Source organism: Canis aureus, chromosome 1 (genome assembly GCF_053574225.1).
Source record: "Canis aureus isolate CA01 chromosome 1, VMU_Caureus_v.1.0, whole genome shotgun sequence".
NCBI classification, from domain to species: Eukaryota; Metazoa; Chordata; class Mammalia; order Carnivora; family Canidae; genus Canis; species Canis aureus.
The window spans coordinates 113,739,302-113,766,599 of record NC_135611.1 but is presented as its reverse complement, the minus strand read 5'-3'; the positions used below and the strand labels follow the sequence as shown (position 1 = coordinate 113,766,599).

General features: G+C 51.5%; 1 protein-coding gene and 1 long non-coding RNA gene across 5 annotated transcripts in view; one reads left to right on the top strand and one right to left on the bottom strand.

Annotated features, from left to right (window-relative positions):
* LOC144285718 (uncharacterized) overlaps positions 1–13,644 on the top strand; it is a 23,074-nt gene extending 9,430 nt beyond the window's left edge. For 2 of the 3 annotated variants that reach the window (XR_013353949.1, XR_013353950.1), the window contains exons 2-4: positions 4,740–5,277; positions 6,411–6,599; positions 10,741–13,644. This is a non-coding gene — a long non-coding RNA (uncharacterized LOC144285718). Of the gene's footprint in view, positions 1–4,739; positions 5,278–6,410; positions 6,600–7,766; positions 9,428–10,740 lie in introns of those variants that run through there. The other variant, XR_013353951.1, reaches the window with a different exon arrangement.
* On the bottom strand, positions 1,628–27,298 carry NUMBL (NUMB like endocytic adaptor protein). Of its 2 annotated transcripts, none has more exons than XM_077851211.1 (10): positions 27,117–27,298; positions 23,524–23,608; positions 21,921–22,060; positions 20,631–20,705; positions 20,471–20,545; positions 19,375–19,515; positions 11,061–11,250; positions 6,516–6,818; positions 3,969–4,091; positions 1,628–3,070 (listed from the first exon to the last, which is right to left on the bottom strand). In XM_077851211.1, the coding sequence occupies exons 1-10, from the start codon at positions 27,138–27,140 to the stop codon at positions 2,433–2,435; spliced, it is 1,794 nt and encodes a 597-aa protein (XP_077707337.1). In that variant the 5' UTR covers positions 27,141–27,298; the 3' UTR covers positions 1,628–2,432. The 2 variants fall into 2 exon arrangements, with proteins under 2 accessions (XP_077707337.1, XP_077707327.1); XM_077851201.1 differs by having other exon boundaries at positions 6,516–6,821; positions 27,117–27,293.

Sequence of the window (27,298 nt, the reverse complement as noted above, 5' to 3'; positions counted from 1 at the left end):
GCGTCTCGGCATCTCAAGGTCTATTCTGAGAGCCCGAGCTCCGGGGGAGTGGGGAGTGGGAGGCGACCCCCACATCTGTGGTCTCGTGGAGAGGGCAGCACCGGGAAGGGCCAGGCGCGTCGGCTGTGGGAGGCCGGGGAAACGGGCCAAGAGGAGCCCGCGGGACGTGCTCGGAGATCATGGGCCTGCGGGGCCCTGGGGACCAGAACATCTGAATCTCTGGGGACCGCTGGGAAGGGGGGCAGTGGAGGAAGACTGCCCCGGGCGCAGGAGCCTGCCACAGGGAAGAGGGTTTTTTGACTCTGTCCCTGATTTTCTGGGTGCTGCGCGGCCTGTTTCCCCATCAGTCTGAAAGCTCACATCATCCCCGTCCCAGTGCTGGGCCCTTCATGCCTCCCTCCCTAGCCGCGGCTTGCGGAGTCAATTGCTGAGGTCGCCTCCGCTGTGCCCACCCTATGCTGTAACGCTTAAGTGAAGGAGACTCACCCCTCACCACAGTCCAGTGGGGGCCCAGATAGGGACAGCCCAGAATGGGCCAGGGCTAGGACTGAATTAGCTCCGGGGGAAGGGGGGCAGGAGGCCCATGTGGGGAGGGGTGCTCCTGACTCAGCCTGAAGGGTCAGACTTTGAAAGGATTGCAAGGCGGTGGGTGGGAAGAGGAAGAGGCTACCTTTCTAGGAAGAGGTGATATTTGAACCGAGGCTCAAGGCTCGACAATTAAGGAGTAGCACTCTCTGGGCAAAGGTGCTGTCAGGAAAGGTGTTTTAGGCGCAAGGAATTTGCAAAGTGTGGCTCATTTCCAGCAGAGTCCTTTGCTCCATCCCTGGGGATCCCTAGTGCCCTGGAAGAGCCACCTGGCCCAGGTGCCCTAGTTCATGGTCCACACCTGGTTGCTGGGCTGTAAACTCTTGAGGGCGGACCTTAAGCTTATTCCCTTGCAGCTGATGGTTTAATGATTGGCCTTGAGGTTGGCCAGGAGCTGGTGGTTCACCCCAACTCCCCCACGCATCAGGTGTGCGTCCTTGGCCACCTGGCTGAACTTCCCAGTCCATCAACCGGGCATATGATATTGGGTTTCACAAAACCAATCACCTCATTTTCAAGGGCTATAAAGAATTAAATGTCTAATTTTGTCTGTTACGTATTTCAAAATATATAACCTGTCGATTATATCAAGGGACCCAAGAAACAAGAGACTTAAAAAACATGCTGCCAAGTCCGAGGATACTGTGGCCTCAGTTACAGAAAATGCAATCGGCCAAACGAGACTTTTCCAGCTCAAAGATACTACTATTCCAAACCTGGTTATTGAAAATTTCCGTATTGAACTAAAAAATTAAAAAAAAAATACAATTTCAATACTGAACTTACAAGAAGCAGATTTTAAGTTGTTTAATTCCTTGGTTTGAAATCTGTAAGAATTAGAAATGGAGGGTGGTTAGTTTTGGAGCCCCTTCACTACCCGCCTCTCAAAATGCTGGATCAGCGTTCCCTGCTACTATGTTAGGACTCAGAGGTTATTGTGCGGGGAGACCCTTTCCATTCCCACGTTTTAGATGATTCTCGGGAGGAAGGGCTCTGCTGTTGCACCCCACCCCCCCCCGACACATCTCGCTGTTCCGAGGGGCATTATTATAGTCTTCCTTTATTGGCTGTCCTTGTATAATACAAATCTGTAAGTTTAGATACAAAAAAATCTGGAAATAAAAGATAGAAAAGTACCCGCTAGGCGCCCCCCATTCGTCCCGGACCCCTCCCCAGCGGGCACTGACGTGAGGTAACTGAGCATCTCCTTCCCCTTCCCCCTACCCCACCTCCTGGGCCCCCAACTTGGCCCCCGCCCCCATGAGACCTTGGCCCAAGGAAGATGTGGGCCCCCAAGCGGGGGGAGTGGGGTGACGGGGGTGGGCACAGCATTGGCAGTGAACGCAGCAGATGGGCAGAGGGAAGCCCTTTGCTTGTGCTGTGTATGGGAGGGGATGACCAGACCTGGGGTGGGCCCTCATATGGGGCTCAGAAGGGCCCCTAAGCAGGCATCCCTTTTATATCCCACCCAACACCGGAAGGTGGAAGGTCAACAACAGAAACTGGGAAATGTCGCTTGAACAGAGGACATTCCACTGGAGGGAGGGAGAGGGGACTGTGGCCATCCCGCTGTGTCTGGGGTGCCGAGTGGGGGAAGGGCATGGCCAGCCAAAGTCTGGCAGTGAAATGGGTCCCTTAGCCAGGCCAGGTCCATCCCTGAATTCCATCCTGTTGCAATCTGGGCGCACGTCGGTTCTGTAGTGGTTGTGTGTGGGGGTGGTCAAAAGAAGGGGCTAGAGGGGGTGTTGAGGGGGCGCAGCCCCAGGGAGCGGGACTAGGGAGAGGTTGGGCCTCCACTCCCAGGTGCGGGGCACCTGGAGATGCTGAGGTGGGCAGGGCGGCTCGGGCTACAGTTCAATCTCGAAGGTCTTCTGCAGGTCGCCCGAGAAGGGGTTGGAAGGTTTCTCTACGGCCGGTTTGCCTTCTAATGCTGCCCACTGGGCCTCAAAGGGGTCCAATTCAGGGGCCGGGGCTGGGGCCGGCTCTGGAGGCCAGGGGGCCCCATTGGGGCGCGGGCGGACCTGGGCCCCTGGAGCAGTGGGCATGGCCGGTGGTGGGAAGGCTCCAGCTTTCCCGAGCAGGGTGGCGGGCTGGGGCTGGAGCTGGGCAGCTGAGCAGAAGGCGTTGGCCACCATCTGTGAGGGCGTGATGCCCACCACGGGCACGCGGGGCATGGGCGGGTAGCCCAGGCCCGGGTAGGCGGGCACAAATGGGGGCTGCATGTGTGGGGGCGGCAGGAACACGGCCACCTGGGCAGGTGTCGCATCGAAGGGCCCCACGGGGGCGGGGAAGGGCTGCAGGGCAGGAGCCACGGGGGCCACCGCAGCTGCTTGCTGCTGCTGTTGCTGTTGCTGCTGCTGCTGCTGCGCTTTGGCCACCTGGGACACCTCCTCTAGCCACCTCTCGGCCTCTGAAGGGGTCCGCTTGTGCCCAGGCTGGAAGGCAGCTGCAGGGGGCACAGAGGACTCACCCCAGGCAGAAGTCCCTAGAGAGAAGAGAGGGGCAGTTGAGGTGCATGGGCTGCAGCAGAGAACCCTAGGCTGGAGTGGGGGTCAGACGATGCAGCCAGGCCAAGCGCCATGTCTGCGGCTCTGCTCCTCACCAGCTGTGCCAACTCTGGGGCAAACAGCTTAACCCCCCTGGACCACTGAATGGTTCCGAAGTGCTAAGAAAATACCGTTCTGAGCTTCTGAGGTCCTAAGATGGAAAAGCACAGGTGAGGCTGACCCTCACCAGCCTGGCTTCCCTTCTCATTGGGCAGTACCCACCCTGTTACTAAATATTTTTAACACCACCCTTGGTTTCTGATATTTTGACCACATTTGCTTTGGGAGGCTAAGATTCTAAGATTGCATGGGTCTTTCTCAGAGTGTACGATTTGAACACAGTGAGTGAGGTTCAATGGTTTTAAGGTTGTGCTTTCGAAGATTCAAGAGCTCTAAATTTCTGCTGCGGTTCCCAGTGCTTCCAGGGTCCTAGGACAAGCTCATGACTCCAAGGTGATTCCAAGGTTTCATGGTTCCAAATCTGGAGGGGCTAATATCCTGTGATTCGACGGCTGTAGGTTTCTAAATTTTATGATTCTGAGACAGGAAGTTGTAATATTGATCCAGTGGTTCTAAGTTGACCCCATAATTCTAATGTTACCTCGTGGTTCTAGGATGAACCCTTGGCTCTGAGACGACCCTAGGATTCTAAGATGATCCAAGGCTCTCAACTGATTCCAGTGTGCAAGGACGGGCCCATAGCCCTTAAGTGATCCATAGTTCTAAGCCCGTGGGATCCCAAGGTTCCTGGTCGTCTTGGAGGTAGCCCTGAGTGAAGCAGGGGACTGCAGGAGGGGCACTGCAGGGTGGCTTATGCAGTAGACGGGCTGAATTTACCTGCTGAGGCTGCTGGTGGCCCTGGCGCTGGCGCCCCAGCACTGGCGAAAGACGAACTGATCTGTGTGCACAGGGCATTGATGCCGTCACTGTCACTGGCCCCAGGAGGCTCCATCTCAGGCACTGGAAGTCAGGGAAGGGTGGAGGTCAGCGAAGAGACCCAGGCGCTGCCCTTGACCCTGTACCCTCAGGTGGCCCCCTCTTACGATTTGGCATATGGACACAGGAGGGTGTGTGCAGCCAAGAGCACTGCCTGGTCAGGATGGATGTTGGCCACATTGCTGTGTGCTGCCTGGGGATCATTTGTCCTATTCGGGGCGGAGAAGTGGGGCCCTGTCCACCACACCTGGTCTGGCCAACAGCATACATCATGAGGGCAGAGATGCACCTGTGCCAGCAAGACCGGAAATGCTGAGCAGGTATGGAGACCTCACAAGCACTTGGGATTAACAAAAGTGCCATCCAGATAAACAAGAGAGAGATGCAAGTGTAGCGTGACATCTCGGCAAGTGGCTATCTCCAAGGGAACATGTGTGATGCTCCAGTGAGCATGAGAAAGAAATTGACTATAGGGCTTAGCAGGTGTGACGTGGGGGTGTCCACATGGGTGGGTAAGTGGTCTCCAAGTCAATTCTATGATGACTCTGTTTATTAGTCCAAATAGGTGTGACATCTAAGCATGACCAAAAGCCAGGCATGTGGCACCTGGTTTGTGATTCCCAAGTGTGAGCCAATCCAGTCACCATGAGTGACATATGAACATTTTTGCAGGTGCGCATAAATCTGCAGAGGTGACTTCCAAGTTTGCGTGAATCCAGGTATGTGGCTTGTGAGTGTGTGGAAATCTGCGTGGGATATCTGGAAACGTGCCTAAGTGTGTGTTCATGGAAACATCTGCTTCTGTGACTTCCAAGGGTGTGTAATTTTTGAGTCACGCCGAGTGTGTGACTCCTGTGTGTGGCGCCTGAGGCAGAGCATGACACCCATGGATCTGGAGGTTCTGAGTGGCAAGGCACATCCAAGCAAGTGTGTAACGGGCTACAGGCACATGAAGCTTCCAAATCAAGGCTAGGGAGCCTGCTACCTCTCAGGGAGGGCGTGTGACAACCCCAGGGTGTGCTTCATGTCGGGGTGCATGAGGACAGCAGACATGAGGGTGTGTGACAGCCAAGGGACGCTGCAGGACATGAACCACGTGTGCATCACCTTCAACAAGCACTGGTATCTGCTCAGCAGTCACCTTTGGGAGCAGCCCGGCCTTCTGGACACAGATCAACACCTCCCACGCCAATTCCCGAGGCCATAAGAGGTGGGTGTCTCTGATTTGGCATATGGACGCGGGAGAGCGGGCCAGACCATGTGACCTCACTGGCAGCTGGGAGGAAAGGCAGCCCTCTTGCCTGTCTCCCTCGGGCAGAACATGGTACCATGTTCCCCCTTTCCCATGACAGACGTTGCTTTTAGATCACGATCTATGCCACCTCTCTCCTTTCTGGTCCATGGCAGACATTAGTGATCAAACACGATGCTCCCCCCAAACCCCCCAAACTCTTTGCTCACCTTCCCACTCACCTGGCCAGACCTCATGGCTGACCGGCCAAATGCTAGGAGAGAGCACTGGTCCTTGTAATTCCATCTCCCCTCTAAGGGAACAGGGCAGCTACACTGCCTCTCCCATCAGCACCCAGGGCAGACACTGCTAATCGATGATGATGTGCCGCCTCTGTCCTTGGCACTGTCCCTGGAAGACATGGCTACTCGATGATGGGTGCTGCCTCTGCTGATCCTTTGCCCGCCAGCGACATCGCAGGTCCATCACTATGCTCCTTGACCCCTGACCCCTGCGCTCATGTGTGCTCTTCGCCTCATGTCCCCACGGGCCAAATTCTGGGAGCCTCTCCTTGGGTTAACATAACTTCCGCTGCTCTGTCTTCTCCCTTATCCATGGCAGCCTTCACTAATTAATCACCTGGGGTGCCACCCCGCTCCTCTTTCTTCCTCATGGCAGACCCTGTAAGGAGACAGTGTCATGTGCCACCGTTCTGTTCTCCTGCCCTAGGCGGCCTGGTAACCCATCACAATCCTCCCTCCCTCTGAGCCTGTTTCCTTCGCCTAGCTGGATCTCATGGTGCCACAGGCCCAACGCTTGGAGTCTCGGCCTCCTCCTGAGCAAACAATGGCACCTAGGCAGCTTCTCTCCTCTCCGGAGCCCAGAGCCCGTGGCTGACTTTGCTCATCAGTCATGATGCATGTCACCTCTCTTGTTTCCCTAACTACAGCAGACATTACTAACAGATGGTGGCTTGCACCACCTTCCTGCTTTACCTTACCAATAGCAGACATTGCTAATCGATTGGATCATGATTTCTGCTACCTCTCTCCGCCTTGCTGCCGGCAGACACTGCTAATTGACCACGATGTATTCCACCTCTCCTTTCCCAGGGCACAGGGTGCTAATCAATCAAGGTGTGTACCACCTCTTCTCTATCTGGTGACAGTGGTATGGTATTGATCCTGACGTTCCTTCCCACTGAGCCCACAACTCACCTGTGCCCTTCACCTGGAAGTCAGTGCGGCGCTGCAGCGTGGATGGCAGCTCGTTCAGCCGGAGACTCAGCTGCCGTTTGAAAGGTGAGTTCTTCTGGCTGAGTGCAGGGAACCCACGGAAGGAGCCCTGGCGAACCAGCTGTTCCAGGGGGGCATGGCGTCGGGGGATGGCGGCTGCACTGGTGCCTGCGGCCACCGGGGTGCCTGCCTCACCCTTCTCACCAGGGGATGTGGTGGCCGGTGTCGGGGACACGTGCCCAGGCTGCGCAGGGCCGGGAGCTGCAGTTGGGGCAGCTGCTGCCTCTGCTGGAGACATAGGGGAGACAGGTGGTTAGAAACCCCACCTAGGCATGTGCTCCCCCTCCCCCAGACCCCTTGATCACCTCTCAGTGCTGCCTTCCTCACCCAGTGTGTCCTATCCTCACAACAGGCTGGTCAGAGCCCTGAAATGTCTCCCATCCCCCCACGCCAGTAGCGCCTGCCCCAGGAGGCCCTCGGAGATTCCTCCCCCTGCCTGACCTGTGTCTCCCTAGCTTTCTGTCCCCAGTCTGGCTTTCTTCGCTGCTTCTGCTGTTTTCCCTTCTGAGACTTTCTGTCTCCCTTTCTGATTAATTTGATGCACACGTGTTTGGTGCATCATGCATGTATCAGGCATCGTTCCAAGTGCCTTGCAAGTATTAAGTCATTCGATCCTCACAACTACCCAGTGAGGCTGAAATGACCATTAGCCCCATTTTGCAGATGTGGAAACCGAACCCCAGCAATGGTAAGTGACTCTGCGGAAGCCAGGCTGCTAGGAAGGGGCACGCTGACCCCAGTCGATGTCCCCAACGAATACCCTCACCTGCCTCTCCCTCTGGCCTGCTCTCTCCACATCATGCTGCCTTCCTGTCATTCCATCTGCTCTTCTATTTCCCACCATTCTTCCCAGCTCAGGTGCTTCGCTCCTTCCTCCAGTTGCTACTTATCGCTCTAGACCCAGCCTGGCACACTTCTTCCTCTGGGGGATTTTCCAGATTGTTCCAGCTGCTCCACTCCAGGACTGCCCTCTGCCCTCTGGTGGGACCTGGTCTCCCCACCCAGCACAATATGTGGGCTCTCCAAAGGCAGGGTCCCCCCAGCCCTGCCAAAACACAAATACACACCCATCCTCCAGTCGGCACTTTACCATAGCTGCTGCTCAAATATGAGGTAAAAACGGGCTCGGAGAGGATAGGGAGGCCCCCGAGCACTGCTTCTCACGTTTTCCAGGTGGACACGGTGAGGCTCTCAGCCAGGCCTGGCTGGGGGCAGCTCGAACAGCCCGGGACAAGTTAGAACCAAGAAACCACCTGTCCCCACCTCATCGTGTGACCTCAGGAAGCCCTTTCCCCTCTCTGGGCTCAGTCTCTCGACTCAGCCTGGGGTAAATGCCCCTGTGCCGCCTCCTCAGGCCTCCTGACAGGATCAGTTGAGGCAGTGAATGTTCAATGCTTTGGAATCCGACAAAAGCTCTGTGGACAACTTTGTGGAAAGTGCACTGCTCTGTCACTCCTAAATTGGAAGGAGTGCTTTGTCAAAGGGCAAGCGTGGTACCTTAGACTGTCAATCAGTGCATCTATAGCAAAATGCTGGGTGGTGTGTTCAGCAAATCATACCACATGCTGTAAACTCTCACTTTCCTGTGCAAGCTGTAAAGTGCCTCCTATATCACAAAGTACCTAGAAATTACCACATTCCTTTGGAAAGAGCAAAATCCTTTGCAAACTCTAAAGCAAATGACATCTTTGTAAATTCCAACAGTCTCTATAAACGGTAAAGGAATATCTGTACACTGTGAAGAACTAACTGTGGACCCAACGTGTTCTTTCGTAAACAAGAAAACATCATATACTTGCTCAGGCCCTCTGTTAACTTCATTTCATAATCTGCTTTGTGGATGGGAAAATCCTTTACAAATTCAAATAGATGATGTTAAGAGAAATACTTTGCAAACTGTGAAGAACTTGTGAGTTGGTCAAGAGGGATGTAAATGGTCATGTAATTCACAAAAAGAAATGTACTCTGTATGCTCTAATATTCTAGTAAGTGATAAAAATTTCTGTGTTCCTAAATTTTAGTTAGAAATATTTTTTACTTTTTACTTTTCTTCATTAAAAATGTTATAAACTTACAGATAAGATGTAGTAATGGAACACTGAGTGCACATGTTCTCTTAACCTATGCTCCCCAAGGTTAACTTATTTGATCTCTCTTCCCTTCCATAATTTTTTTTTGTACTATTTAGGTGTAAATTGCAGGCAACATACTCGAAACCCTAAAACCTCCAGCATACACCTCTGAAGAACAAGGCCAGCCTCCTTCAGAACCACAGCACAATTAAATTTAATGTGTGTATAAGACGATTAGCTAATCTACAGTCTGTGTTCCAGTTTCCCCAACTGTCCTGATCATGTCCCTTAGAGATGTTCTTTATACATGGAGATAATCTAAGATCCAGTTCAGGATCATACCTTGCATTTATTACTACTTGCCAAATCTCTTTAGTCTCCTTTAATCTGGGTCAGTTCCCCACGGTAAATTCCTTGTAAATTCTAAGCAGTGTTTTCCAAAAATTTAAAACTAGAATCCACAATATAATTAATTAATTAAAAAAACAAACAAACTGTGACTCGGAACACAGTAGACTTGTATCTTAAAAAACACACTGTTTTTTAAATGTGTTTATACAGCTGTGTCAATATATGGCGCAGTCAATCACCTGACTCTTGATTTTGGCTCAGATCATAATCTCAGGGTTGTGAGATCGAGCCCCATGTTGGGCTCCAAGCTGGGCATGGAGCCTGCTTTGGATTCAATTGCTGAGCCACCCAGGTGTCCCTCTCTCTCTCTTAAATAAATAAAATATTAAAAAAGAAAAAGAAGAAGAAGAAGAAGAAAAGAAGAAGAAGAAGAAGAAGAAGAAGAAGAAAAGAAGAAGAAAAGAAGAAGAAGGAGAAGAAGAAGAAGAAAAGAAGAAGAAGGAGAAGAAAAGAAGAAGAAAAGAAGAAGAAGAAGAAAAGAAGAAGAAGAAGAAAAGAAGAAGAAGAAGAAGAAGAAGAAGAAGAAGAAGAAGAAGAAGAAGAAGAAGAAGAAAAGAAGAAGAAGAAAAGAAGGGGATCCCTGGGTGGCGCAGCGGTTTGGCGCCTGCCTTTGGCCCAGGGCACGATCCTGGAGACCCCGGATCGAATCCCACGTCGGGCTCCCGGTGCATGGAGCCTGCTTCTCCCTCTGCCTCTGTCTCTGCCTCTCTCTCTCTCTCTGTATGACTATCATCAATAAATTTAAAAAATTAAAAAAAAAAGAAGAAGAAGAAAAGAAGAAGAAGAAGAGGAAGAGGAAGAAGAGGAGAGTAGCCCGGGTGGCTCAGCGGTTTAGCACCGCCTTCGGCTCAGGACGTGATCCTGGAGACCTGGGATCAAGTCCCATGTCGGGTTCCTTGCATGGAACCTGCTTCTCCCTGTGCCTGTATCTCTGCCTCTCTCTCTCTCTCATGAATAAATAAATAAAAATATTTTTTAAAAAAACATGAAAGAGGGATCCCTGGGTGGCGCAGCGGTTTGGCGCCTGCCTTTGGCCCAGGGCGCGATCCTGGAGACCCGGGATCGAATCCCACGTCGGGCTCCCGGTGCATGGAGCCTGCTTCTCCCTCTGCCTGTGTCTCTGCCTCTCTCTCTCTGTGTGATTATCATAAAAAAAAAATTAAAAAATATTAAAAAAAAACATGAAAGAGAGCAAATGTGCATAAGCTGGGGGAGGGGCAGAGGGAGAGGGAGAAGAAGACTCCCGGCTGAGCTGGGAGCCCACCCAACACGGGGCTCGATCCCAGGACCCTGGGATCAGGACCTGAGCCATAGTTGGATGCTTACCTGACCGAGCCACCCAGGCTCCCCCTGCTTGAGATTCTGCTTCTTCATCTGCCCCCCTCACGCTCGCTCTCTCTCTCTCAAAAATAATAATAAAATAAACACACTGTTTTAGAACTTACATAGCACTTGCCACTTACCTAGAATGTTACTTAGAATTTTTCTTGATGGCAACCCAGAGTAAGAAATCCGTCTTACATAGTAACCTGTCCCCCACTGCCCACTGACATATGCACACGCACATACATACGCTGAAATAAAAGTACCAGTAAACTACACTTACCTTTACTACATTCAGCTAATCTGATATTTTCTATTCCTTCCTATTCCATTCTTTTCAGCACCAGCCACAATCCACCAAGCTGCCTTCACAAGCCCTTAACTGGCCTGGATGCACAATCCGAAATGCCTCCCAGCCTCCCTGAGTTAGCAGATAATGAAGCTCTGGTGAGCTCTGCTGTGATCTGCGGCCTGCAGAATATTCCCCAAAGAACTCCTCACACCGAAGTGAGCTTTATAAACTATAATCCAACCTCGTGCCTGGTGCTCTGCTTTGTAAGCTGCCCAGTCCCCGTGTCTCTGCACCTCTCTTCCTAGACGGGATCCCCAGTCCCGCTGGGGGCCGCTCTGTGCCCAGCCCTGCCCTCTGGGTTGCACCCACCTTTCTTTTTCTCGGGCGCCTCTCGCTCAGTGGGCCGCCCACCCCCCGACAGACGGAAGGAGCCCTCACGGGCGAAGCTGGTGCGGCTGGCATCGAAGGCGGCTGTGACCCCACATTCCTTCTCCCGGCGCTGTTTCCGCTCCAGGCAGGCCGCGAAGGCACAGCCCACAGCGTGGCTCAGCCTCTCGCCCTGTGGGAAGAAGAGGTCAGGCTGGGCTTGGAGAGGCTGTGTCATGCAGGCCGGACGCCAGAAGCCCTGGGTGCCAGCAGCTCAATGTTGGGTGATCCTAGACAAGTCCCCCACCCCCACGGCTGGGCCTCAGTGTGCATCAGGAAGCAAACAAATGACAGCTTGGAGTGAAAAAAGCCAGAAACAAGAAGGCAGTGCTGTATGGCTCCATTTGTATGAAGTTCTAGAAGCAGCAAAACAAATCTATGGTGAAGAAAGTCGGAGGAGTGGCTGTTTCTTAGTGGGTGGGGGTGGGGACTAACGAGGAAGGGGCAGGGGGCTGGCTGGGGTGCAGGTAATGTTCTAGGTCTTGATGGGGGCTGGGGTTACACGGAGATATGCAGTTGTTAACATACGTGGGTCTGCGCATGGCACTTATTTTAACTTGAAAGAAAATGAGCTGAAGCGGATTAATTCTACTTCATGGTATGCACACTGAAATGTCTGGGGGAAACATCTGATATCTGCAACTCAGAAATGCATCAAAAGTGAGATGGACAGATAACTGACAGAGTAAGTGCAGACAAACCTAATGGCAGGAGCGGGGCGGTGGGCATGCAGGTGACTGGTTCTGTACAAGTCGGCTTTGCTGCGTGCTTGAAAACATTTGTTATAAAATGCTGGGGATGAAAACGGCGGCACCTGTTTCTTCTTGAGTGCCTACTTCAGAGGATCCAAGGTCACACTGATGCTGGCCACTACTCCCCAGCTGTGTGTTCTCCAGAAATCCACTTTGCCTCTTGGTGTCTAAGCCTTCTTGTAAAATGTGGGCCCTAACAACTTCACTTAACAGGGTTGTTGCAAGAATTAGTAAATTTGGAGCACCTGGGTGGCTCAGTCAGTTAAGCAGCTGGCTTTGGCTCAGGTCACCATCCCAGGATCCTGGGATCGAGCCCCAAATCTGGCTTCTGTTTCCTACCAAGATGCTCAGCCACCTTTTAAAGAGAAACTTGGAGACAAAAGTCCTCAACAAAATACTAACAAGCTGAACTCACCACAGGAAAAGGGTTATGCACCATAATCAAGTGAGATTTATCCCAGGAATGCAAGGTTGGCTCAACATATGAGAATCAATCAGTTGTTATATGCCACATTAACAGAAAGATGGAAAAAAAGCCACACGATCATCTTCACGAATGCCAAAAAAGTACTTGACAAAATCCAGCTCCCTTTCATGATAAAAGAAAGTTTAGCAAATATGGAATAGAAGGGAACTTCCTCAATGTGATAAAGAAGTTGATAAAAAAAAACTCATGGCTAACATCATACTCTATGGTGAAGGAGTGGAAGCCTTTCCCTAAGAAAAGGAACAAGATAAGGATGCTCATTTTCATCACTTCTATTCTGTACCGGAAGTTCTTGCTAGAGTAATTAAAACAAGAAAACTAAATAAAGGCATACAAATTGGAAGTAATAACATCTCTATTTGCAAATAACATAATCATAGTCTTATAGATAGAAAATCGTAAAGAATCCACAAAGGAGGGGCACCTGCATGGCTCAGTCAGTTAAGCATCTGCTTTAGGCTCAGGTCATGATCCCAGGGTCCTGGGATTGAGCCCCATGTCAGCAGGGAGCCTGCTTGTCCCTCTCCGTCTGCTGCTCTCCCTGCTTGTGCTTGCTTGCTTGCTTGCTCTCTCTGTGTCAAATAAATAAAATATTTTTAAAAAAAGAATCCTCAAAGGAACTACTAGTGGTAATAAATGAAATTGACAAAGTTGCAAGATCTAAGATCAACAGAAAAATCAGTTATACCTATCTACACTGACAACAGACAATCCAGAAATGAAGTTACAACAATTTCATTTACAATAGCATCTAAAATAGTAAAATGGGGGCGCCTGGGTAGCTCAGTTGGTTAAGCATATGATTCTTGATTTTGGCTCAGATCATGATCTCAAGGTCGTGAGATCGAGCCCGGTGTCAGACTCTGTGCCGAGTGTGGAGCCTGCTTAAAATTCTCTCCCTCCCCTTCCCTCTGCCCCTCCCACTCCCCCACTCCCTGCCGTGTGCACCCTCTCTCTTTCTCTCTCTGTCTCAAAAAAATAAATAAAATGAAATGAAGTAACAAAATGGCTAGGAATAAATTTAACCAAGGAAGTGAAAGACACCTATGCCAAAAGCTACCAAGCACTGCTGAAAAAAAATTAAATCTTTTTTTTTTTTTTAAGATTTTATTTGGGGCACCTGGGTGGCTTAGTGGTTGAGTGTCTGCCTTTGGTTCAGGTCTTCCCGAGGTCCCAGGATTGAGTCCTGCATGGGGCTCCCCGCAGGGAGCCTTCTCTCTCTGCCTGTGTCTTTGCCTCTCTGTGTCTCTCATGAATAAATAAAATCTTAAAACAAAAACAAAAAAAAGGGCAGCCCCGGTGGCGCAGCGATTTAGCGCTGCCTTCAGCTGGGGGCGTGATCCTGGGGACCCTGGATCAAGTCCCACGTCGGGCTCGCTGCATGGTGCCTGCTTCTCCCTCTGCCTGTGTCTTTGCCTCTCTCTCTCTGTGTCTCTCATGAATAAAAAAATAAAGCAGAGAGAGAAGCAGGCTCCATGCAGGGAGCCTGACGTGGGTCTCGATCCTGGGTCTCCAGGATCAGGCTGTGGGCTGAAGGCTGCGCTAAACCACTGAGCCAGCCGGGCTGCTCCTTTTTAAATCTTCTTTTTTTTTTTTAAGATTTTATTTATTTGTTGAAAGAAATTAAAGAAGACCTAAATAAATGGAAATACAGCTCATGGATTGGGAGATTTAATATTGTTAACAGCAATATTTCCAAAGTGGTCTACAGATTCAATGCAATCCCTATCAAAATCCCAACAGACTCTTGCAGAAATAGAAAAGTGACCCTAAAATTCACATGGAATTGCAAAGGACCCAGAACAGCCAGAGTAATTCAGAAAAAGAGCAAAATAAAAGAACTCACACTTTCTGACCTAAAATAGTACTCCAAAGCTACAGTAATCAAAATAATGTGAAACTGCCATAAGTATAACATAAATCAATGAAATAGAATTGAGAGCCATTGTGAGATGACCACACATCTATGGTCAATTGATTTTCATTTCAGTAAGGGTACCAAAACTATTCAATGGAGAAAGAACAGTCCTATTAAAAAATGGTGCTGGGACAACTGGATATCCACATGGAAAAAATGAAGTTGGACCTGTACTTCATATCACTTACAAAAATTAACTCAGAATGGATAAAAGGCATTTTGAAATGTAAGAGCTAAAACTATAAAACTCTTAGAATAAAACATGGAGTAAATCTTCTCAACCTTAGATTTGACAATGGATTCCTAGATATGACACCGAATGCACAAACAACAACAACAAACAAAAAAAATAGAGAAATTGAACTTCATCAAAACTAACTTCAAAAGATACTACCAAGAAAGTGAAAAGATAACCCATAAAATGGGGGGGGGGGTGTTTTTGCAAATCATATAACTGATAAAAATCTAGTATCCAGCATATATAAAAAGTTCTTACAACTCAACAATAAATGGACAACCCAATTTTAAAAATGGGTAGGGCAGCCTGGGTGGCTCTGTGGTTTAGCACCGCCTTTGGCCCAGGGTGTGATCCTGGAGACCCAGGATCGAGTCCCGCATCAGGCTCCCTGCATGGGGCCTGCTTCTCCCTCTGCCTGTGTCTCTGCCTCTTTCTGTCTGTGTGTCTCTCATGAATAAATAAATAAATAATAAAATAAATAAATAAAATAAAAAATAAATTAAAAATGGGTAAAGGGGGATCCCTGGGTGGCGCAGCAGTTTGGCGCCTGCCTTTGGCCCAGGGCGCGATCCTGGAGACCCGGGATCGAATCCCACATCGGGCTCCCGGTGCATGGAGCCTGCTTCTCCCTCTGCCTATGTTTCTGCCTCTCTCTCTTTCTCTCTCTGTGACTATCATAAATAAATAAAAATTTTAAAAAAATGGGTAAAGGATTTGAACAGACATTTCTTCAAAGAAGATATACAAATGGCCAATAAATACAGAAAAAGAGGCTCAACATCATGAGCCATCAGGGAAATACAAATCAAAACCACAGTGAAATACCACTTCACCCCTATAGGGTGGCTATAATTCCAAAAAAAAAAAAAAAAAGAAAAAGAAAAGGGGGAAAGTAGTAAGTGTTGGCCAGGATGTGGAGAAATTGGAACCCTTGTACTTTGCTAGTGGGAATGTAAACTCCTGCAGCCGTGGTGGAGAACAGTTCAATTCCTCAAAAAAGCTTATAGATTTACTATATGATCTAGCAATCTAGCTTCTAGGTCTAGACCCTAAAGTATTAAAAATACGTATTCAAACAAATACTGGCACACCAATGTCGATAGCAGCGCTATTCACAATAACCAAAAGGTAGAGACAAACCCAAATGTCCATCAGTAAATGAAAAGATAAACAAAATGTAATACAGCCACACACTGGACTATTATTCAGCTCTGAGTACTGAGACATGCTATGACATGGGTGAACCTTGAAAAGATTTTGCTAACTGAAAAGCCAGTGGCAAAAGACCACATACCGTATGATTCATTTTGTATGAACTATCTAGAGGAGTTAACTCCACAGAGACAGATAACAGACTAGTGGTTGCCAGGCTTGGGGAGGAGGGTGTGGGGAACAGGGAGTGATGGCTTAATGGGTCTGAGGTCCCTTTGGGGTGTGATGAGAATTTTTTTTAAAGATTTTTATTTATTTATTCATGAAAGACACACAGAGAGAGGCAGAGACATAGGCAGAGGGAGAAGCAGGCTCCCTGCGGGGAGCCAGATGCAAGACTCGATCCCAGGGTCCCGGGCTCACGACCTGAGCCGAAGGCTGATGCTCAACAATTGAGCCACCCAGGTGCTCCTGGCGTGATGAGAATATTGGGAACTAGAGAGAGGTGATGAACAAGCAAGGCTGAGAGCATACTAAATGCCACTGAATTGTATGCTTTAATGTGATGAATTTTGTGTGAATTGCACCTCAAAAAATAAAGTTACACTTGGGGAATCCTGGGAGTTCTACTGCTTAATGTTTAAAACCTGAGGCTCAGAAGTGGAAGGGAATTCAGAGAAGGTCACACTCTTGCCCCAGAGGGGATGGCCTTGCTCTTTTCTTGCTTTGATTCTCACCCCCAAGTACTTTTCAAATGATAGCAACTGGGATCCCTGGGTGGCGCAGCGGTTTGGCGCCTGCCTTTGGCCCAGGGTGCAATCCTGGAGACCCGGGATCGAATCCCACATCGGGCTCCCGGTGCATGGAGCCTGCTTCTCCCTCTGCCTGTGTCTCTGCGCCTCTCTCTCTCTCTCTGTGACTATCATAAATAAATAAAAATTAAAAAAAAATTATTCAAATGATAGCAACTGGTCCTAGTGACTGAACATGTGTTAGGGGACTCTGTGTAGAACTTTCTCCAGGTTTCTGCGACACACCTGTGAGCAGCCACTGCTAACACCCCCGTTCCATGGGGGAGGAAACTGAGTCCCAGAGAGGAAAGTCACTTGTGCCTAATGTCCCACAGCTAGGTGGTGTGACACTGAATCCACGCTGACCATGTGGCAGCGTGTCTTCCAAAAATAACCGCAACAAATTTCTGGCAACCGCACACTCTTTCAGAATTTTGTCACTCCCCTGTCAGAGGTGGAGTCTGTGTTCTCTCCCCTTAGCCTGGGAAGACCTCTGTGACTGCCTAGACCAAGAGAATAACCACAGAAGCAATGCTGTGTGGTTTCCAAGACCAAGTGCACGCAGGTGACACAGCTTCCTACTGGTGCGAGCTCTGTCACTGTCTCTCTCCCAACTCACTTTGGAACCCGGCACCACTATGTAGGCAGTCCAGCTCTCCTGAAGCCCCCCTTGCTGGAGAGACCTTGAAGAGAGGTCCCAAGATACATGAAGAGTGGGGATATCTGGCCGGTCTCCTGGGGTTACAGCTCCAGACACCATCAGATTGGAATAACGTAAGAGACCCTGGATCCAGCTCTACCCAGCTGAGCCTCGTCCAAATTCCTGACCTACAAAAGTCCTGAGAGATAATAAATGATTGTCATTTTGAGCCACTAAATGTTGGAGCAATTTGTTATGCAGCAACAGATAACTGATACAGTATAGCATGCTGTGCTCAGGAAATAAGCCGTTGCTAGGGGCTCTGGGTTTCTAACATCTCCATGCTAGCCCCTGGGGGGCACTAATCAGAACTGACTAATCAATCCTGACACCCTCACATTTGTTTTCCACCCCTGATTGAGGTCTGAGACTGTGTGTATGAGTGAGGAAGTAGGAGGTCCTGATCAGTTTTGGGAGTTCAGAGCTCTTGGGGTGGGGATTCCTGAAACAGGACGGAATCCTGTTAAAATCTGGGAAGGACACATGTCGTTTTACCTGCCCAGCATCCATTCCCCCTGCTTTTGATAACAGCACCCCAAATTCCCTTTGGGGAGCTCCTCTTCAATGTTGAATAAGTCAGTCTGTGTGCTCTACCCTCCCCAGACTAAGGGGAGGCCTGACCCCCCAGCCAGGCCAATCCCATGCCCTCTTGTCAGAATTTTAACCCGGGCCACTGGGAGGCTGGATTTATCTCTGCAGCAGTGAAGAGGGGACCTGTCCCCTCGTGTGGCATCTCCAGGCTGCTGAGCTCCCTGACCTTTCTGTTGCTTAATGCTCTGGTTGCCCTTTGATTCCTGAGATCCCTTCTGTATAACATTTTGGAGTTAAGTTAGCCAGACTGGTTTCTGTTCCCAGCCACCAAGAAACACTGGCTGAGGCAGGGAGCTGAGACTGTGCCTTCCTACCAAGTTGAATGAGGTCTGATGTCAGGGTCCAAAGGATAGGATAGAATAAAGATATTTTCCAACATTTTTTGCAACAAGCGATGTCCATGGACTACGTTCTGGCCAGTGGGATATTATTGTTACATGGCTCTTCATGCCTCCCTCTTGTATGTAGCTGGAATGAAGATGTGATGGCTGGAGCATGTGCACCCATTTTGGATGATGGAGTGAAGACCACACTCCAGTTTGGCAACAAGGTAAAGGAGCTGCAGCTCTCGATGAGCAGAGAGGAGCCACACTGATCCTGCACTGCCCGCCTCTGGATGTCTTTCACATGAAACAGGAACAGTCTTCTATCTCACTGAAATGACTGGCAGCTGTGGGCTTTCTGTCACAGCCTCAGAATCCTTTTTTTTAAAGATTTTATTTATTTATTCATGAGAACATGGAGAGAGAGGCAGAGACAGAGGCAGAGGGAGAAGCAGACTCCTGCAGGGGGCCCGACATGGGACTCGATCCTGGGACTCTGGGATCACGCCCTGAGCTGAAGGCAGATGCTCAACCACTGAGCCACGCAGTTATCCCACAGCCTCAGAATTCTAACTATGAGAATGTTTCTGAGAAGACAGGCCATTTATGGCTTTCATCAGATTCTCAGAGGGGACCTTGATGCCCCAAATGTAAAGAACCACAGACATAGTGAATCGAGGCTAAAAAAAGAATGGGTACCCTGGGGGTATCACTGAGAAGGGCCTGAGAGAGCCGGCTGGGGGCAGAAAAGTCTACAACTTGACCCAGGTGGGATTTTTATATAAGCAAGAATTTATAGAGCTGTGCCCAGACTACCTCTGCATATTACTATACGCATAATGACCCTCATAAAAAAGAAAAATAAGAGAAACATGTAGAACTATGTATGGAGGGCAGCTTGGGTAGCTCAGCAGTTCAGCGCCGCCTTCAGCCCAGGGCATGATCCTGGAGACCCAGGATCGAGTCCCACATCAGTCTCCCTGCATGGAGCCTGCCTCTCCCTCTGCCTGTGTCTCTGCCCCTCTCTGTCTCTCTCTGTGTCTCTCATGCATAAATAAATAAAATCTTAAAAAAAAAAAAAGCTGTGTATGGAAAATGAGGAGGATGATAATTAATGTTTTCCTGAGCGCTTTTGATGTGCCAGCCATCGTTCCAAATACTTTGTATTAACCCACTCAAGCTTCCCCGTGACCCTAAGTTAGGAGCTGTGAGGACACAGGGCACAGAGAGGAGAGGTGAGTGGCTGGCCCAACCCCGCAGGACAGAAGAGTCAGCCAGCTTCCTCCCGGCTTTGGTGATACTCACAGAGTCCTTGAGTGCCAGGAAACAGTGGCAGATCCAGCGACGGGTGGTCCCATCACGGCAGATGTAGGAGAAAGCCTTGTCGAGGTTGCGGTCAGGGGCACAAAAAGAGACCTTTTCGATGGTCTGGTCTACCAGCAGGTCCTGGGAGGTGGCCGGGGAAACCAGGAAAGGGACTTGACTTATCTTTCACGGATTCATCCAGGACTCCCTTAGTGTCTGCTCTCTGTCCTGTCCTGAATGGGGTGGGGACCCTGACTCACTGAAACAGCAGTGGGTCCTGCTCACATGGGGCTTCTGGGTTAGTGTGCGAATCAGGCCCATCAGCAGAGAGGCACAGGCACGGGGTCAGGCCCAGAAGTGGGGGAGGCACAGGGACCCGTGGGAGCCACAAGAGGTGCCTGACTCAACCTGGTGAGGAGATGGCTAGAGCTTCCTGGAAGAGGTATTAACTAGGCAAAAAGGCAGGGAACAGTCTTTCGGGGTGAGGGAACTGCCTGTGCAAAGTTGTCAATCCTGTTTAGTTGTTAACCTAACTCTTGTCCTGTGCTGCTGCCTCCTTGGGCAGTCTCTGGGCGGGGAAATCAATGGTGAGCAAATAGCTACTCAGATCCGGGCCGCATGATGCTCCCTGCTGGCCGGGCACCCCGACAATAAACACAGAACAGCAACATCTACTGATCTGAGCACTTAAGCTGCACCTGGCAGTGTTACATGGCGTGAATGTACCTTCTCATTTATGGGGAGAGTCCATGTTTATCCACATTTTACAGATGAGGCAACTGAGGCATGGAGGGGTTAAGTCTCATACTCTGGGTCACCCAGCAGATCTGTGGGTGAGCTGGGATCTGAGCTAAGGCGGCTGCTCCACAGCCTGTGCTCTCACCCACTATCTGTGCCAGCTCATAATAACTGCAGGACTCACTTCTGAATTGTGACTACGAGGTGTGCCAAGATGTTGCAGGAGCACACAATCTAGGAGGCCTGGGCGGGAGGGACATCCTGGAGGTGGGTGAGAAGGCGTCCTGACCCCCAATTCAAGCAAGGGGTTAGAGAGGGGCCCGCTGGTGCCGCCTCCCACCCCCCACAGGCCTCCTACCTTGGTCTTGTCATCCACCACTCGGAGCCCATCAGCCGACACCCAAAGGACAGACTTCACGGACTTCCGGCCCATCTGGGATGGAGGAGGAGGACACAGGGCCTGGTCAGAAGGCTGCCTCTTCTGGTCTGAGCCCCTCCCAGCCTCACCCCTCACTCACCGCCTTCAGCTTCTTCACAGCATCTTCACACACATGCATCCCCCGGGACTCCTCCACCTCCACATGGCCCAGGTACTTGGCGGGGGAGGAGATGGGAGGACAGAAAATAAGCATGGTAATCAATACCTTCCCAGTGTCCCCGGAGCAGCTGCGATGGGTCACACAAGGTCCCTAGCCCATGATACATATTCATTCACTCTGCGCCTCAGCTCTGTGAGGTAGGGACTCTGATATACAGATGGGGACACTGAAGCAAGCGAGTAGTACTGATTCCCATCTTGCCTCTCTTCCTGGGCCTTAACTCATTACTTTCTTCCTTCTGGGCATCAGTGCATCTCTGGGCCTCAGGACTGGCCCATCAATGACTAGGGGGAACTGAGGGATGCTCACCCCAGCTCGCTCACCCCGTGGGTGTGATGGCTCATTTGCCAGCATTTTCCCCAGGGGCACCAAGTTCCAGTATCCATAGCTGCAGGCCAGTGACACACCCTTTACTGGCTGCCTTCCCTGCCTCAGCCCCACCAGCATTTCCCACACCTCCAGATGGACCCCTTCATGCTCTATGCATGCTTCTGGGGGAAGGAGAAAAAAAAAACACACAAAAAATGGAGGGGTTGTGACCATCCGCTGAGGTCACTCACTCAGCCAGGCAGGGGCAGTGTTGGGATTTGAACCTGAATCCTGCTGTCTCCCTCACGGAAGTGCAGCATGTGTTGTAAAGAGGCGTGGTGGTTTTAACCAGATGGGACTGAACAGTAGAGAGGTGTCCAAATGCTACAGACTTTTGTGACCCTCCAGTACCTTTTGGAAGTTGTGAGCTCCTGCAGAATAGGGTGACTCCAGGAGAAAGATAACCGGGTACAGGAGAATGTGTGTTGGGGTTTTTTTTGTTGTTGTTTTGCTTTCTAAAGATTTTAATCTATTTATTCATGAGAGAGACACACAGAGAGAGGCAGAGGGTGAAGCAGGCTCCATGCAGGGAGCCCGACGCGGGACTCGATCCCGGGACTCCAGGATCACGGCCTGGACTGAGGGCGGCGCTAAACCGCTGAGCCACCCGAGCAGCCCCTTGTGTTGGCTTTTGATCCCACCTTTGAAGGGCCCAGGGCGTGGGGTCCTGCTCCAGCAGGATCCACGGTTCTTTGGGAATGTGACGTCTCCTCCACACAGAACGTGGCCTCAGCCACCTGGCCCGGCACCAGGGACCCGCAAGCACACAGCGGAAGCCGGTGCCCCGCCCCCAGCCCCGCCCAAGCCCCGCCCCCGCCCGCTCAAGCCCCGCCCACTCACCCTGACCGGGAAGCTGCACGTGCCCTTGCGCACCGCGTCCTCGTCCGCTTGCCACTGGTGGGGGCGCGACGCCTCGGGCACGTAGGCTGGTTTCCGCCGCCGCAGGCTCTGCCGTAACTTATTCATGGTGCCCGCCCCTTCTGGTAACACAGGACAGGGGCCAGATAACGTGGGATTTGGGTTACAGGGTTAGGAGAGGTCACTGGGCCAGAGCACATGGCAGTCGGGGGATACCTGGGAAAGGGGACAAGGGCAGGCAGGGAAATGCCAGAGTCGGCGGTGGGGATCCAGAAGAAAAAGTTGGGGCAAAGGTGCCTGGAGGTCTGGGAGGGATCACAGTTTTTAGCGGCCTGGAGACTGGGAATGTGACAGTCAAGAGGTAGGAGGATCTAAACTAATGGGAAGTCAAGACATAGGACAGTGCACAGGGGTTAGAAGGCATAGGGGACACGGGTTTTTAGGGGTAAGAGGTCAGGGGATGAGACGGTCAGCACAAGAGTTGGGAGTTGCATGGGCTGATGTGGGGGGTACTCAGAAAGTCCAGGGATTGAGGTCCAGAACCCAAGCCAGAGGGTATAGGGGCTGAGGGCTCATCTCCGTGAGGTACGCCCCTCTGACAACCGCGTCCAGTCTAAGGCAGGAGCCCCTGGGGCAGTGTGCACCTGTGACCATCAGAGGAAGGAGGGGGAAGTGGGGTGGCCACAATGGAGATGGGAACAGTCTTCATTGACTAAGACAGTCTCCACTGATTGATAGGCCATACTGACAGTCCCGGGAGGAGCATGAGGGGACAACCAGGATAGAGCACCGCCAGCAGATAGGGACTCTGTGTGTGTGTGTGTGTGTGTGTGTGCGTGTGTACAATTGGTATATTCCTGAACAGTGTCTAGATCTGAGCATGCAACAGTTGTCTATGAGTGTGTGTATTTCTGAAGACTGTATGTACAGAAGGACACAAGTCTGAGAATGGTTGTCTGTAAAAGTGTGTGTCTGGGAATGCTGTCTGTGAGGGGGTCTGTATCCAAGAGTGTGGTTGTTGTCTATAAGTGAAGGTCCCTGACAGTTGCTGCTGAAGAGTATCCAAGTGTGAGAGTAGTTGTGGAATGTGTGTCAGGGAACATTGCCTATGAGGTTGTGTCTGAGGGTAAAGCTGTTGTCTTTGAGGCTGTGCATCTGTGTGAGGGTGTGGCTATTGTCTTTCATGGCTGTCACCTATGACAGTACGTGATGGTGCGTTACCCAAGAGCCCATGCCACTGTTGGAGGTGAGGCTGTGTGGCTGTGGCTTTTGTTTGAGAGGATGTGTCTATGTCAGAGCATGTGGTTGTTGTCCAGAGTGTGAGTTCATGAGCGTTGTTCTGAGGGTTTGTATATGCAGCCAAGTGTCTGGGCAGATGTGTGAGAACATGAGATTGTGTCTGTGAGAGTGTGTTCACACGTATTATCTGTGACTGATGGTCACTGAGTGTGCAGGGAAGATGTTTGAGGGCATCCCCTCGTGAGTGTGATTAAGCCTGTGTGAGCACAGGGACAGTTCCTCTCGTCGTCCTGGGCAGACCCACGCACTCACTCAGCCCTTGCCTTGGCCCCAGCTGGTCACTCACCTGGCTCCGTCCTGGAGGTTTCGGGGGGCCCCGGGGCCCCACGGGGGGCTGGGGGCAGATGCTGCTCAGGCCTCCTGGGTCCGCCCTGCCCAAGGAAGGGAGGAGAAGGTGAGAAACTGGCTTGGGTTGGGGCTCAGTCCCCTACTTCACCCCCTCTTTGGCCAACAGCCAACACCCCCCTCCATCTCAGGCTCCCTGGGGAGAGCCCCGGTTGTCATAGCAACTGTTACTAGGGAGACCAGCCACCTGGTAGCAGGGGCCCAGGAATGAGTAGGTGTGTTTCCTGGCACATGTGTGGGGATGCCCTGGCCTCAGGAGGTCCTCAGTACCCAAGGGGATGGTGGGAGGAGGGAGTGGCCTTGACCTCTAGACACTTGTCCAGGCTCCACAGAAACATACAGTCACATGCATGCATGCACGTGGCTCATGTCTACAGTTGTCCCTGGCACCTGGTCACAGCTTTGCACGTGTGGTTATACACAGACACCACCACAGCTGCACACACCAGATCACACAGATACACATCCACAGTGGCAGCCACTATAACCACCTGGTCACATATCCATGTTCACAGACACAGGCATTTGTCCGCTTGAATACCAAGTCCCAGCCCCGCTAGGCACTGCCACAAACATCTGGTCACATCAGCTACTGGGTATTTGGTCACTTCTATTTTCTCCACATACCCAGAGCTGGGTCCAGGCACACCCGCCAGAGCGACACGCGTACAACCGCTCCCAATGATGTTTCCCCAGGCCCCTGCCCAAGGTACTCCTGTCGCAGCACCTAGAATCACACCTAGAATGTCACCTCCCCAAGTCAGAGGTCGCCCACCAGCACAGAGTCACACACAGACACAGTCACAGCCACACACACTTGTCACACACAGCTCCACTGGTGTATGTTGACATCTGGTCATGGGTGCATGCAGACGACACCGACACACATTTGGTTCCACGCTGCCACACCCGGTCACAGCCACATGTGCTTAATCATCTCCAGGCACAAGGCTGCACGTGGATACTCAGCCCCAACCATAGCAGCCACACCAACACACTGTTTTGGTCACATGCTGTCACAGTCACACACACCCAGTCATGGGGACACACATGTGGTCACAGTATCAGCCACACTTACATGGATAGTCTCCCCTAACCAATCACCAGGGACACAGATGGCCGTGGCCTATGAGTTATAGAGAAACAGGCACGCACACTGAAGACGTGCACAGAACCACCCAGAGACAACTGTCCCTAAGGATGGCCACACTCAGGTACAGCCAGATGGTTGCTGGCTCAGAGTCACAGCCATACACCATTTCAGAAATGGCTGTGTGTGTGAAGTCACACAGCATCAGTGTCCACATTACCCAGCCATACACCATGGCCATTATACAGTCACCCAATGTCCCATACCTGGCGGCACCACGTCACCCCACTGTAAACACATAGTCTTTTCTCATGCAAATGCACAGGTCACAGGGATAAGCATGTGGCCACGTACAATCACAGTCCCATGTGGACAGACACACAGTATCTCACAGAGAGACATCAGCACACAGTTTCTATGTCACACAGAATTTCTAGCTGCGTTTACACAGAAGACACGGTTCCTAGTAGAGCCATATACGCAGTCAGGATAGTCACCCCGTCACCAAATCACACAGATGGAAACACATGCAGCCCATCGTGCACATAGGGACACACACACACACACACACACACACACACACACACCAGGCAGCCACACGGCTATAGACACACACACTCTCATAGGCCATGACACAGACACAGTACATATATTCACCCAGGGTCACAGACATGCAGGTCAAGCACAAATATAGAAGCCACAATCACACATACCCCCACCCCCACAACACAGTTACCTGGTGCCATCTCACATAAACACAACTAGAGCTTGAGTCACACGCGATGAAATAACCCTCTAAAATAATCAGTCAGGGGTTCAGACCCCTACTCTGATATTTAACCCAAACCACACACAGACACAACTATAAAACCGCACAGTCACTTAGTATCAAAACACAGAGCTAGATGGAGACATTTATACCTGGTCACGTACCTAGATGTGGTCGTGAACACACAACTACTGTCATACAAGTCACAGTGCCATCACACAACCAGGCACAATGTGACTCCATATGCAATGGCAGGCACTACCCAGAGTTGCAGGGACAGTTGTGTGTCATACAGACACGTGTGACCCACATATACAATCAGTTAGAGACGCAACCACAAACATTCACAAGTCATTAGGAGAGAGGCACATGGACATAGAGTCAGAGACACAACTCTACATACACAGTCCCAACTCCACCTATAGAGTGTCAGCCACACACTTGCCCAACCCCAAACCCAACACACACACTGTCACAATCCAGATATAGTTACCGAAGCACATGCCAGGGTCACAAAAGGTGTAATCACAGACACAACCACACAGTCACAACCATGCACACACACACTCAAATACAGACTAAAAAGTACAGGGTTCTGCACAAGGAGCAGCTGTCACACACACATATAGTCACACAAATGCTAGGGTCACATACAGACACAATCGCACGCATTATTAGACACAACCACAAGCACAAAACACACGCACAGGATTCCTCAGCTCCAGCACACATGAGCGCGCACACAGAGCCACAGTCACATAAACACCGGGTCACACTCCTAGCCACCTCCCCATCGCTTGCTTCCCCCCTTCCCCCCAGGTACCACACACAAAGCCGCCGACACCCGCAGACGCTGCAGACAGATAGGGCTTCGCTCCATCCCTGGGGAGCCACCCCCCACCCCCAGCCTGAATGGTGGAGCCTGGGGGGCCATACCCAGGAGGGGGAGGCGGCGCATTGTCTGTGGGGGGAGGGGGGCGCTCCCAGGCAGCTGGGCAGCCCCAGGGACACTTGACAAGCCTTTGGGGGTTGCCTGAAATTTCCCTATTTTATTCAGGCTGGGTGGGGGGTGAAGTCCCAGGCACAGGGACCTTGCTTCGAGAAGGGCTATCCCTGGGACACCGCCCAAGGACTGGGGGAGATGCTGTGGCCAGGACGTCTCTGAGGCCTGGGCACAGACTATGCCCGGAATCCCCCCACCCTGGCCTTGGCTTGGTGGGGAAGCTGTGCCCAGGGACCCCATCCTCAAGACCTTGTCTAGAGGGCTGTGCTCAGAGACCACCTCAGGCAGGGAGGGGTAGGGATTGCGTCTGCTCTGGAATGGCCTCCTGGAGGCCTTGGCTTGATGTGGGGGTTGTGTCCTGGACCCCTATCCCCAAAACCTTGCCCAGGGAGTTGTACCTAGAATCTGTCCCCCTGTCCTTGATTTTTTTGAGGGCCAGGTCTACATCCACGAGCCCTATCTCCAGGGCCTGGGCAAGAGGGGGCCTGTGCCCCGGACCCCCGTCTCTCAAGCTTTTGCTTGGTGGGGACCCGTTCTGGACCCCCACCCGGGCCCACCCTCCCCAGCCTTGGCACCCTAGCTCCATCCGGGCGCCGCGGCCGCCTCCCACCCTCCGCCACATCAGCAGCGGCGCCGCCCCCCACCCGAGTCCCCCTCTCCCGCCCTTCTCACGCTGGCCGCCGCGCTGCGGGACATCCAGGGCCCGGGCGCCCCCGCCTCCCGCGGCCCCGGCTGGGCCCGGATCCCCGAGCGCTGCTGCTGCGGCGGCGGCGGCGGCGGCAGCTCGATCTGACGCGGGCCGGGCCGGGGGCCGGGGGATGGTGCGGGATGCACGCGCGCGAGCCTGCTCCGCT

Excerpts from the sequence above, each read along its gene's own strand:
- NUMBL (XM_077851201.1), bottom strand. The coding sequence starts at position 27,140 with ATGTCCCGCAGCGCGGCGGCCAGC. Across the intron at positions 19,516-20,470 it reads TGGTGGATGACAAGACCAAG|GACCTGCTGGTAGACCAGAC; the intron begins GTAGGAGGCCTG and ends GCCACCTCCCAG. Across the intron at positions 6,822-11,060 it reads GGCGCCCGAGAAAAAGAAAG|CAGAGGCAGCAGCTGCCCCA; the intron begins GTGGGTGCAACC and ends CTATGTCTCCAG.